General features: G+C 45.1%; 1 protein-coding gene across 1 annotated transcript; it reads left to right on the top strand.

Moving 5' to 3' along the window:
• Positions 1-796: 796 nt before the first annotated feature.
• On the top strand, positions 797-13,069 carry CCNH (cyclin H). Its single transcript, XM_084304844.1, has 9 exons — positions 797-970; positions 1,101-1,223; positions 4,801-4,874; positions 5,133-5,343; positions 5,618-5,781; positions 7,729-7,799; positions 9,553-9,664; positions 9,968-10,028; positions 12,884-13,069. The coding sequence occupies exons 1-9, from the start codon at positions 854-856 to the stop codon at positions 12,920-12,922; spliced, it is 972 nt and encodes a 323-aa protein (XP_084160970.1). The 5' UTR covers positions 797-853; the 3' UTR covers positions 12,923-13,069.
• Positions 13,070-13,723: the final 654 nt, after the last annotated feature.

Raw genomic sequence — 13,723 nt, 5'->3', positions numbered from 1 at the left:
GCTTCCCTGAAAACTCATGGAGTTTGATTTAAATTGGCATAACGTATTATTCCCTGCTCTTTTTTTTTTTTTTTTCCCTGAATGTATTATTATTTGATATTGATGAATTATATGGTTTTATAGTTACATGGATGAAAATAAAATAGTGAAATGCATTGGGATAAGGAGAGGTATTTTTTGATGTCAGCACACTTCCTGATATTTTTGAGAAGCTTGAGAAAAAACAAAACAAAACAAAACAAAAACAAAACAAAACAAAACAAACAAACAAACAAACAAACAAACAAAAAAAAAAAAAACAGGAATTTGCATTTTACAGCTATGCATTATTGTAAAAAAAAAATGTAAATGTAAGGCTGACCACGGCATAGGGCAGGGCAGCAAGTCCTTTTGGTACATCATCACAAGAAAAAAAAGGGATTCTTTATTTTCAGGGTTTACTGTAACAGCAGGTATTTCGTGGCACACGGACTGTGGGGCACACCCCAATTCCCTTCCTTGTCAAAGTTCACGTATAGTTATGTGGAAAGACGCCGGAACAGGCAAACGACCGTGGTCAGCTCCGTCCTGTGGTAGAGGTGTCGGCAGCCTTGGCAGCCACACACCCGACTGTTCCCTCTCTTTCCACCCATATCCCTCTGGTTAACTACTCTTTGTCACGTTTTACTTCACTTTTTCGTGTCTGTGCCACCCCCCGGGCGGCGCACCGTGCCCTGACCAACCCCCCCCTCACCCTCCTTCCCGCCCCGCCTCCGCCATCTTCCCGCTCCTCCCTCCCCGCCATCTTCCCGCCCCCCCCTCCCGCTCCCTGTGCCGCCGTGAGGGTGGCGGGGGGCGGCCGCTCGCCGCCGCCATGTTCCACAGCAGCACACAGCGGCGGCACTGGACCTTCGGCAGCGAGGAGGAGGTGGCGAGGAGCCGAGCCGAGGCCAACCGCAAGTTCCGCAGCCGGGCGGCGGCGAACGGGAAGGTGCCGGGCGGGCTGGAGGGGGAAAAGGCGGCGGCGGGGCTGTGGGGCTGTGAGGGGAGAGGGGACACCCCCCCCCCCCCCCCCGCCCCAGTCCCCCTCCGCCATGTCGCATCCCCGCGTCCCCTCACAGGTGGTGCCCAGCGAGCTGTGCCTGCTGGAGCCCCAGGAGGAGCTGGCGATCTGCAAGTACTACGAGAAGCGGCTGCTGGATTTCTGCGCCGTCTTCAAGCCCGCCATGCCGCGGTCGGTGGTGGTAAGCAGGCGCCGCGGCCCCCCCTGCGCCCTGCCGGCTCGCCTCAGCGCGGCTGCCCCGCTGTTACGCCTCTCCCCTGCCGTCATCGAGGAGTGGAAGCGAACCCGGAGCTTTCCAGAGATACAATTGACGATACAAATGTTTCAGTTAGTTGGGATTGATTTCAGGGAGCCAGGGATACAGGAAAAGCGCCTGGCTGCTGCGGGGGGGGTCCCAACGCTGAGGTGCGTGGTCCCCGGTTGTTTGTCCAGCACTGGTGTGTGTCTGAGGGCTGGGAGCTGGTCTAAAAGATTAGACCCTGCGCCTAAGTGCACAGTGCGATCGCTTCTTAAATTCAGGCAGGCTTGGTGCAGTGACTACATCCCTGGGGAGCCTGTTCCTGTGTGCAACCACCCTCTCGGTGAAGAGCCTCTTCCTGATGCCCAGCCTAAACTCCCCCTGCCTCAGCTTAACACCGTTCCTGCGGGTCCTGTCACTGGTGTTACAGAGAATAGGTCACCTGCCTCTCCATTCCCCCTTGTGAGGGAGTTGTAGACCGCGATGAGGTCCCCCCTCAGCCTCCTCTTCTCCAGGCTGAACAGGCCCAGTGACCTCAGCTGCTCCTCATACATCTTCCCCTCTAGGCCCTTCACCACCTTTGTCGCCCTCCTCTGGACACTCTCCAACAGTTTCATGTCCTTTTTATACTGTGGTGCCCAGAACTGCACACAGTGCTCGCGGTGAGGCCGCACCAGCGCAGAGCAGAGCGGGACAATCACCTCCCTTGACCTACTAGGGATGCTGTGCTTGATGCACCCCAGGACACGGTTGGCCCTCCTGGCTGCCAGGGCACACTGCTGGCTCATATTCAACTTGCTGTCTACCACGACCCCCAGATCCCTCTCTTCTAGGCTGCTCTCCAGCGTCTCGTCGCCCAGTCTGTACATACAGCCAGGGTTGCCCCGTCCCAGGTGCAGGACCCAGCACTTGCTTTTGTTAAACTTCATGCCATTGGTGATCGCCCAGCCCTCCAATCTGTCCAGGTCTGCCTGTAAGGCCTTTCCACCCTCATCAGAGTCCACAACTCCTCCAAGTTTGGTGTTGTTGGCAAATTTGCTCAAAACACCTTCTAGGCCTACATCCAACTCATTTATAAAGACATTTAAGAGGACTGGCCCTAAAATGGAGCCTTGAGGGACCCCACTAGTGACCATCCGGCAGCCAGATGTGGCCCCATTTACCACAACCCGTTGAGCACTGCCCGTCAGCCAATTGCTCACCCACCATATGATGTTTTTGTTTAGCTGTATGCTGGACATTTTGTCCAGTAGGATCCTATGGGAAACCGTGTCAAAAGCCTTGCTGAAGTCCAAAAAGATCCCATCAGCTGGTTTCCCTTGGTCAACTAGACGGATGATCTTATAAAAGGAAATCAAATTTGTTAGGCAGGACCCCTCATGAACCCATGCTGGCTGGGACCAATGACCTCATTGTCCCCCAGGTGTGCCTCAATAATTTCAGGGATCATCTTCTCCATAATTTTACCAGGCACTGACATGAGACTTGCAGGCCTGTAATTGCTAGAGTGTTCTTTCTTGCTCTTCTTGAAAATTGGCACGTTTGCCAGCTTCCAGTCTACTGGGACCTCTCCAGATTCCCAAGATCATTGAAAAATAATTGAGAGAGGTCCCTCAATGACATCAGCCAGCTCTTTAAGCACCCTGGGATGGATCCCATCCGGACCCATGGATTTGTATGGATCCAGGTGGAACAGCAAATCCCGCACACGTTCAGGGTCGGTTGGGAGTTTTCTGTTCACATATCTAAGAAAACCTTTTTTATTGTCTTCCACGGACATGGCCAGCTTCAACTCTAGCTGGGCTTTGGCCCCACGAATTTTCTCCCTACAAACACGAACAGTGTCCCTGTATTCCTTCCTCATTGCCTGACCCTCCTTCCAGCAGCCATACACTTTCTTTTTCCATCTAATCTCCAGTAGAAGATCCCTGCTCAGCCAGGCCGGCCTTCTGCCCTGCCTGCCTGACTTCCGATATTTAGGAATCTCCTGACGTTGTGCTTTTATGAGGCAGTGCTTAAAGACTGACCAGCACTGATGGATGCCAACGCCTTCAAAAGCAGTTTCCCAGGGGACCTTGCTGACTAGTTCCCTGAGCAGCCTGCAGTCTGCTCTCCCCATATCCAGGGCTGAAGTTTTGGTTGCAGTTTCCCTTCTGTCACCATAAATTCTAAACTCAACCACTTCATGGTCACTATGACCGAGACAGCCGCCTATTGCCACGTTTCCCACCAGACCCTCTCTGTTCTCCAGCAACAGATGAAGGAGGGCACCTTTCCTAGCTGGCTCCCTTAGCACCCGCACCAAGAAGTTATCATCGAGGTGCTTTAGGAACCTCCTGGACTTGCCACGTGGTGATCCCAGTTGATGTCTGGCAAGCTGAAATCCCCCATAAGGACAAGGGGAGTTGACCTCGAGGCATCTCTTAGTTCTGCAAAGAATAATTCATCGGCGCTGTCATCCTGGCTGGGTGGTCTGCAATAGATTCCCACTACGACATCCCCTTTATTTGTTCGTCCCTTAATCCTTACCCGCAGGCTCTCAACTTTGCCATCCCCAGCGTGAAGTTCCACGCAGCCCAGCCCATGTTTCACATACATCGCCACCCCGCCTGCCCTGATGCTATCAAGTCGTTGCCCCAAAGCCCTAAAGTCCCTTTTGATGGCTCTCGGACTTCTCGTTGCTACCTTGTCATGACCAGCAGCAGGTAGCAGTCGGTGGGCCGTGCCAGGCGCGTGACTTCCTTAGCTAAGTCTCTCATCCAAGCCCCGTGGAGACAACAGAGTTCCCCATGGGTTGGGTCTGGTCAGCGTATGTCTGTCCCTTTGTCCCTCTGTCCCTTTCCGAAGGGAGTCCCCCATGCCTTAGGCACCCTCTCCAACTGGGACGGGCTTTTGTCTCCTTCATTGTTCTGGCTATGGTTCTCTGGAGCCTCCTACCTGTTACCTACGGGTATCATGATGAATATCTTGCTAAAAGCGCATTCACTCTGCACCTGTAGGCTGCCACCGTATGCTGCATGAAACCTGACCTTGTATCTGAGAATTGGCTGCCCTAACTCAGTGTGCTGAGTCAGACTTCCCAAGTAACAGGTTTGCAATACCTGATTTCACGGTGGTGGGGCTCAGATCAGTGGGGAGTTCAGCGCTGACAGGCTGGGGTACTTGCAGACACCCAGAGAAGTGTCACTTTTAAACATGCAGGGAAGTAGACCGTCGCTGTTTCTTAAATTTTATGTCAGTGTCAGATTCTCATGAAGACGCCATCAACTTTTTGCGCAGTCTTCTTAAATCTATGTCTAAAAATGGCAGAAAAGACAACCAAACTACAATTCTGTAAGCTTATTACACCCACAGATGTACTAGATTTGGGAATGTTTAATGGCACGGCATTTGCACCTGTGTTGTGTCCTGTATGCCTGTAGTACACATTTACACTTGCTACTGCTGTGTGATCTTATTTTATTTTTTCTCAATCTATTTTTGCTTCTTACTTTTCCCTCCTTTTTTTTTTTTAATGTAGGGAACAGCTTGTATGTATTTTAAACGCTTTTACCTGAACAACTCAGTGATGGAGTATCATCCTCGGATAATAATGTGAGTTATCAACACACCTTGCGTTACCATATCGATTAAAACGTTAGAAGTATACTCGGCATTTGTTGAGATATTTAATCTCTCAGTTTGTTTTTTTTAAATATATGTAAAGACTGGTCGCCTTCTGTTTCTGCTTGGGAAAGTTTGTGTTCTATAGATGGTACTTTGGATATTAAAAAAAAATAATTCTGCACAGAACTTCTCATGAAAACATATGCAGATATGAATTTTTTTGTTTTTCCTTTTATCCTTCTCAAGGCTAACGTGTGCATTTTTGGCGTGTAAAGTAGATGAATTTAATGTGTCCAGTGCACAGTTTGTTGGTAACCTTCGAGAAAGCCCTCTTGGACAGGAGAAAGCTCTCGAACAGATACTGGAGTATGAACTGCTTCTCATTCAACAGCTGAACTTCCATCTTATTGTGCACAATCCATACAGGCCGTTTGAGGGATTTCTAATTGATATTAAGGTAATAATGTTTTATGTGCTACATACTTCATATGCTAATGTAAGACAAATGTTATGGCTTGTGATAGAAAAAATAAGCGTGCTCTTAATGATGTTGACTGTAAAGTGATAGGTGTTTGCCAGGAGGTCTGTTTTGTTGTGCTCTTTAAACATCATTTATTTTGAACAAGATGGCCAGCTACTCTTTTGCTTTATAGTACATTGTTGTGTTTGGTGTTCTGAGCTGACGAGTGGAAGTTCAGGAACATCTACTTACTTTCTTATTCGTTTTCTAGACCCGTTACCCAATGCTGGAGAATCCTGAAGTGCTGAGGAGAACAGCTGATGACTTTCTCAATCGAGTGGCTCTGACAGATGCGTATCTACTCTTTACTCCCTCACAGATAGCTCTCACTGCTATCCTATCTAGTGCTTCAAGAGCAGGAATTAACATGGAGAGGTAGTCTTTTTGTTTCTTTGGAGCGATTTATTTGCTACCTGTATAAAACTTTACTGTAGATGTTCTTGACTAATAGAATTAAGCATTTACTTGGTAGTTAACAGTCTGCTGCATTAAGTATGCTTCAAAACTAAAGCTGTAGTGATTTCTTTTTCAACTTTTGAAAAGCAGGGGCTATGCAGTTAGTTGGTGTCTGGTTTTTATATTCCTTTGAAATGTTTTTTTTGCTTCTTCCAAAGTGATGGCTTTGCCCTAATTAGAGCAGAATAGGATTTTCAGAGTGAAGAGACTGGAAATGCAGTAGAAAGTGAGGGTATGAAACATAAAAGAATCACTGAAAGAAAAAAGTTAGATTTTTAAGAATTTCTAAGATACCAGAGATTTTGGAGTGAAATGGTGTTTCTCTGAACTGATGGCTACTAGCTATGCCCAAACCGTAAGTGCTGCACTTGGTTGGTACGACCATCAGTGTACACAGAAATGAACTAATGATAAGTTCATTAAATGGTAAGGTGCTCTTAAGTAACTCAGTTTCTTTTCTGTGGCCTCTCCACTTGTTTCTAGGGCTTTGAAAGCCCTTGTTTCAGGGCTTTGATACCAACCCTGAAAGAGTTTATTAAAGCCATTCTGCTTACAGAGTCTTCCACAGCGTGGGAGAATGCTCTTCAGGATTCACTGTTTTCTCAGAACGGTGTGCCAGCGTTCAGCTGCTTATTACAACTTGTCGATCTCATTCCTGAGCGTATTTTCTGTACTCCATACATCAAAACTCAGAAAGCTTGGCTATAAAGAGAACTAGAATAGTTTGTAGGTAGCATGGGATTCAGGTTATGTGAGTTTTGTCTACTCATAAAAAAAAAAAAAAACAAATTCTTTGTCACCCGTCAGCACCTACAGTTGCTACAACCTTGTCAGTCACTGTTTCGCATCAGCTTCAGCTGCTGCACACGAGAGAAGCTGCAGCACGGGTCTTGAGGGCCTGTGAGTAGGGGTCCCTGCATTGGCAGGACAGAGCTGGGTTAGAACACAGAGGCTTGAAAATCTGTGGGTCCCAGATGTCAGCGTGATTAAATCTGTGTTCAAGAAGTTACAGTTTCAGCCAAAACAACAGCAACTGGTCTCTGGCAAGTAATGGCTACCAGTTAGTCTCTCATTAGGGTGTCAGCAAAGGGCTCCTGAAGTTGTCTGAGCAGTGGCTCTAAGTGAGCAGCTGCCAGCTTGTAGCAATTAACATTGTCTTCATGGTGGCTGGGGCCTCAGACTGTGAGCTGCAGCTGGCACAGCTGAGTGTGTCTGTATTATACGTTTTCTCTTCACACAGACTGGTAACACTTTAAGAGTCCTGGGTTTTACATGCAAGTTTTCATCCCAGCAAGGGATAAACTGTTTTTTTTTGTAGATCTTGACAAGGATTATTGCTTATATATCTTGTGGTTTTAACCAGCTGGTGTGTGGGTTTTTTTTTCTTTTTTTTTTTTGTTTTGTTTTGTTTTAAGATTTGGAAGCATAAATGAGCAAGTGCTAAAGCTGAAAGTGAGATTATTCTCTAAACTTTTCGTATTTTTACTCGGAGGTCCTGTGTCGTGTGTTCAATATTCTGTTTCATAGCTTCAGTTTTCATCTAAATTCACTTAAATCTTAAGTTCCTTTTTTTTTTTAACACTGGAATGTGATAAATGACTGTGTAATGATGTTCCTCAGGTGTGCTCTTTTAATGTGTTACTAAAAGGAACTTTGAATCTGAGGAACAGAAGAATGCTGGAAGTGAAAGACTTGCTTCATCATTTGCTTGTCACTTTATAGCACTTCCACAACAAAAGTGTTCTTACTAAGTCTAATCATAATGCTTTAGCAGATGGAGATAGGTGTTTTATTAACTAATAGTAGCTGTCAGAAATAATTATGGCACTTTATTTTAGGAAATTATTCTTTCATTTCTCCTTACAGTTACTTGTCAGAAAGCCTTATGCTGAAAGAAAACAGAACATTCTTGGGCAAGTTACTAGATGGCATGAAATGTAAGTAAACATTGGAAAAAATGTGAGAAACTGTCTTTCTGAAGGAAAACAAACAAACAAACAAACAAACAAAAAAAAGAAAAACATGGTGTTTTTCCAAACAACAAAACTTTTAAGCAGAAAAGTGTGCTTCCAATGGTTTTGTTCAGCTCAGGGCTTGCATAGGGTAGGTAAAACGTTGGCAGTACAATGACCTACTTGCTAGGTATATGCAGGGGGAGAAAACACTCAGACTTACCTTTGTTATTAAATTAAATCAAAATGGTAAAGAGCCCGATGCTTTGCAAATCATATATGTTGTATTGATTTTTTTAGTAACTGATTTGTATTCAAAAGTGAGAAATCTGTTTTGGGCACTAGCTAATGTTTTTGAGTGAGCTTGGATGAGTAACTTTTCTGTCACGATGACTTGAGAGTACAGCCTCTGACAAAAGCTGCACAGAACCACTTCTACCACCAGAGGGTGACTTTTGTAAGCTGAGTGATCTGCCAGCATTTGAACACCGCTTTTACTTTGTAGCTATGAAGGTGTTTCAAAAGATGTTCAGGTTTTATGTTTAGATGTCTAGTACAAAACAGCTACATATATAAAAAACAGAACAAAACATGAATGCTGGCATGGTTTAGCTGTGACAGTGGGGAGTACATGATCAGCATACGCTGATCATTATATTAAATGACAGTCGAGGTATGGAATTTTAAGAAGGCAGTTCTTTAATATTCTAACCTGATGCATGTATTTAAAATGGAGAGTGCTAGCATCGAAAAGAAAAAATCCAGTCTGTTGACTAAGCAGACTTCGGTGGTGAATATATCGTTTAAGTCAGCAGGGTCTACAAATTCAATTTAAATTGAATTTATGAAGTTTGAGGTACTCTTACCTCTGTCTTCTGCGAACAAACCTAGTCGTCAGGTTTCTTTTAGTGAAATGCAGAAGGAACTCTGGGATCACATACTCACTTGCAGCTTTGTGGAAAATAGCATTACCCTAAAGGCAGCTCTTCGTAAACGTGGCTGGCAGAAAATTTTAGAGCAGCTGAGATGCTAAATCTGTGAGTGGTTTGTTTTGCATAGAACTGGTGGTAGAGAAGGTCTTCTTTCTTGTAGGGTACTTGTAAATTTAATTTACATTCATAAAAGACAGAAACTGTTTTTAAGACTAGGATGCAGTGCTGAATACAAAAAAACACTCATCTATTTTGAAAGTTGCTGGCAAAGGAATGTGAACGCTGTAATTTGCCTTGATGAAAAACAAAAAATGTGATGCTGGCAACTTAATTCAGTTGTAGTCCTTTGTGCTGAGCTTCTGTTGATCCTTGATGCTAATTAGAATTAATCCTCTGTTTTTAAGATGATAGTCAAGCCTCGTGTGTGTAATCTTGGATACTCCAAAGTTAGTGTGCTGCAAGTGATGGGAAATTGTGTAAGCAAATGGTTTGGGAGTTGGAGAAGGTCAGAACTTGGGACATCTGATGGTTTGACAAATAAAAGTAGGGATTTTAGTTATAAAGATTTCTGTTAAGTTGGTAAAACTTGCCTTACAGTGTCTTGAAGTCTGTTTGGAAAATAGATGTGATGTTTCCAAAATCTGGCAGAGATGTGAGGGAAAAGAGAGAAACTGTTGCCTCAAGGTTAAATACAAGGGATAAGCAGTAGCAGGAGCCACACTACTGATTGATACTGACGTTGTGTAATTCGCAGGGTGGAGCAGAAATTACTTAGTTTGCTTAGAGCTGTGTTGTTGCCACTGTAGGCATGAAAAATCTTATAAAGAAATATGAACTGCCAAGGCCTGAAGAGATTGCTGCTCTAAAACAGAAATTAGAGAAGTGTCACAGTCCGGAGTTTTCACTTAATTCCAACATGTAAGTAGATCCTATGTAATTTGTTAAATTTCAATCTTTTTTAATGCTGTGGAAACACTGACTGATCTGTGAGTGAATGAAAATGAAAACGTGTCAATGCAAACGTGAGGGTGCCTGTTCAAAGTCTTGGTTCTCAGGTTCACACAGTTCTTCTGTAACACCCAGATGCTGTTCCTCTATGCTAATTAGCACGGCAGGCCCCAACGGTGGGAGATAAGGATATAATAGGAAATAACAGGAAATAAGGAAACTGACTCTGGAAATGAATAACTAAACCTACTTTTTTTTCTGGACGGTGGTTAGGAAGAAGAGGAAAGGTTGTGAAGATGGTGACTATAACGCAAAAAAGCCGAAAATTGATGAGGTTAGTAAATGTATGGTACAAATACTTGTTTTTCCACTCTAATGGTTGATGAAATTGACACAGCCACTGACAAACTTCTGCCACTGATGTTCTTCTACATATTGCTCAGAGTGTTTTGCAGCTTATTTTTAAAATGAGCCAGAGTTACTGCAGGCCTGCATTTGGGAGTGTTTTTAATACTCATATTTTCTGTGGGGAGTGGCAAGCACATGCAGACCATCCTTCCTGCTCTTCCTTGTGCTTTTGGAAGTCTCTTGACAAACCACAGCACAACATGAAGCTCAGTACTTCTACTCCACTGTCTGAAACTCTGTGATACCACTGAGGGAAAGCAGCTGTTAAACCAGCTTGGAATACCATGGTGAAAGTCCTGGTTTTGGAAGGCCAGGAACTGAAATCCTAACTGTGCAGGCAGAGATTCACTGCTCAGGATTCAGCAAAAGGAATATGAAGAAATATGTGGAGATGCCTGCCTGATGCATAAGCTTTAGGTAGTGTTTTTAAGCTGGCCAGTGTTTGTGAAAGTGTTTCCTTTTACTTTGTCTTCCTGACCAAGGTTGAAGTAGCTGGTTTGCTAGCAAGGCTTGCAAACAGTGCAGATGAGTAGCTTGTACCTCAGGTTGTGAGTCCGGATATAAATACGGTGGAGAGGGTAATTTAACAAATGAAAACAGAGTAGGGTAATCCTTCACGATCTGATCTGAACATCTTTTGTAACTTTCAGTTGTAATATTGTCTGGAAATTGTAGACAACACTGCTACACTCTGGTGGAGGAATAGCTTTGTAAGGAACCCTTTTTAATGGAACTTTTATTGATACTGAAAACCTTGTACATACAGAGAGTGATCTGTCACCCTTAGCATAAAATGCATGCTTTTGTTTTTTAAATAGCACGACTAGTTGAATTGGGTTGGCAGTGTGCCCTCACTGCTAAGAAAGCTAATGGTATTCTTGGCTGCAGTGGATAAAGTATGACCAGCAGTCAGGAGAGGTAATCCTTCCCCTCCAGACTGCACTCATGGGGCTGTACTTAGAATCATAGAATCATAGAATATCCTGAGTTGGAAGGGAGCCTTAAGGATCATCAAGTCCAACTCTTGACACCGCACAGGTCTACCCAAAAGTTCAGACCATGTGACTAAGTGCACAGTCCAATCTCTTCTTAAATTCAGACAGGCTCGGTGCAGTGACCACTTCCCTGGGGAGCCTGTTCCAGTGTGCAACCACCCTCTCTGTGAAGAACCCCCTCCTGATGTCAAGCCTAAATTTCCCCTGCCTCAGCTTAACCCCGTTCCCGCGGGTCCTGTCACTGGTGTTAATGGAGAAAAGGTCTCCTGCCTCTCGACACCCCCTTACGAGGAAGTTGTAGACTGTGATGAGGTCTCCCCTCAGCCTCCTCTTCTCCAGGCTGAACAGGCCCAGTGACCTCAGCCGTTCCTCGTACGTCTTCCCCTCAAGGCCTTTCACCATCTTCGTAGCCCTCCTCTGGACACTCTCCAACAGTTTCATGTCCTTTTTATACTGTGGTGCCCAGAACTGCACACAGTACTCGAGGTGAGGCCGCACCAGCTCAGAGTAGAGTGGGACAATCACCTCCCTTGACCTACTAGCGATGCCGTGCTTGATGCACCCCAGGACACGGTTGGCCCTCCTGGCTGCCAGGGCACACTGCTGGCTCATATTCAACTTGCTGTCTACCATGACCCCCAGATCCCTCTCTTCTAGGCTGCTCTCCAGCGTCTCATTGCCCAGTCTGTACGTGCAGCCAGGGTTTCCCCGTCCCAGGTGCAGGACCCGGCACTTGCTCTTATTGAACTTCATGCGGTTGGTGATCGCCCAGCTCTCCAACCTATCCAGATCCCTCTGCAAGGCCTTTCCACCCTCATTCGAGTCCACAACTCCTCCAAGTTTGGTGTCATCAGCAAACTTGCTCAAAATACCTTCTATTCCTACATCCAGATCGTTTATAAAAATATTGAAAAGTACCGGCCCTAAAATGGAGTTGTCACTCCAAAAAAATAAGCGTTTTTGTTTGTTTTTCCCCTTCTTTGATAAGCAGTATAGCATGCTTGCAGAAACAAGCTGGGGTCTCTCCCTTGAGCCTTTCAGTTGTGTTTTCTGGGATAAGCCACTGATGGCTGAAAACAAAATCTTTACCTCTGATGTGTTTATGTATGCGACTGAGTTCTCTCTGGTTTCATCATCCCTGCAGAAGATAGCATAGTGGGTGGCTGTAAAGGGAGAGTGACAACAGTTTTAATGAACTCGGGAATCAAAGTTTAAGTGCAGTCTTACAACAAAATAGGGGAAATGTCTTAAACTGTTCTCACATTTAGCAACATGGGAAGCTTGAGCAGAAATGTGGGATCATTGGGAGTTGCCAGGAAATGAAATATCCTTTCATCTTTTTCACTAGTTGTTACCGATAGTCGTAGGTCAAGCACATCATGACAATCTGGGAGGGAGCCTAATGAATGTGCTTCTGTGTAGGACTTGCATGAATTTGTATTCAGCTTTTCCGTGTTGACTGACATTCTTACTGGCTGTCAGAAGTAGAACAGTCCCTGCATTGTCTTACACCAGTCCTGGAAGAAATATATGCATGTCAGGTAAAGTGGACAGACAAACTAAGTTTTAAAATCCATTTAAAGTTGCTGTTTCAATCTTTTACTGTCAGTAGGCACAGTCTGAGAGGTCGAAGTGAAGTTACTTGTATTACTTGAACTCTTTTCAGCTGGCACACATAAGGGATGTTACGCTGATACCACATGCAGCAGTACCAGCTGGTCCATGTTCCTGCACAGCTTACTGTCTGGCCGTGCTGCTCAAGGCATTGCTTTTTTCCTTCCCTTAGGAAGAATGTACCGATGACGAGTTTGCGGAGCTGGTGTAACGACGAAGAGGAAATCCTATCACTGCAGTACCCGCTGTCCTGTGACGCGTGAACCTGTCTGCCAAAGGTTCATTAGCCTGTATTAGCATGAGGTATTTGCTCTTTTACTATTTAATATGCTTGCAATAAAGCGTTTTATACAATTCAGTTTTAGTTAATTGTAGCTCCGTTATAAAACCCTCATCCATTTACGGTCAAATATCAGTAAGAAATGCTCACTTGGAGAAATCTGTTACGCACAGAAGAGTGACAAAGTGATGTTAAGAAATGCATTGCAGCATGGCGGTAGCTGAAGTCAAGACTGGCATTTAGCAAAGTGGTTAAATACAAGCAGAAAGCAAATCGGGTAATAGATCCGTTACGTGGTTTAGAGCAAAACATGCATGCCCTCTTCCCAAGTTTGTTACTGTTCAAAGAATATAACCTTGCCCCTAACATTTTCTGCATTTGAGAAGAGTTTCTCTTGGGTAGGATCAGCGGGAAGGCCAACAAGGCAAGCGTCCTGGTGGGGGTCTGTTACAGACCGCCAAACCAGGATGAGGAGACGGATGAGGAATTCTACAGGCAGCTGGCAGAAGTTGCGAAATTGTCAGCTCTTGTACTCGTGGGGGACTTCAACTTCCCTGACATATCCTGGAAGCACAACACAGCCCAGAGAAAGCAGTCTGGGAGGTTTCTGGAGAGCGTGGAAGATAGCTTCCTGACGCAGCTGGTTAGTGAACCTACCAGGGGTGGTGCCCCGCTAGACCTTCTCTTCACAAACAGAGAAGGACTGGTGGAGGATGTGATTGTCGGGAGCTG

This window comes from Netta rufina (assembly GCF_964035555.1).
Source record: "Netta rufina genome assembly, chromosome: Z".
NCBI lineage: Eukaryota > Metazoa > Chordata > Aves > Anseriformes > Anatidae > Netta > Netta rufina.
The sequence above is the reverse complement of the archived record's forward strand: the minus strand, read 5'-3'. Positions and strand labels throughout refer to the sequence as shown.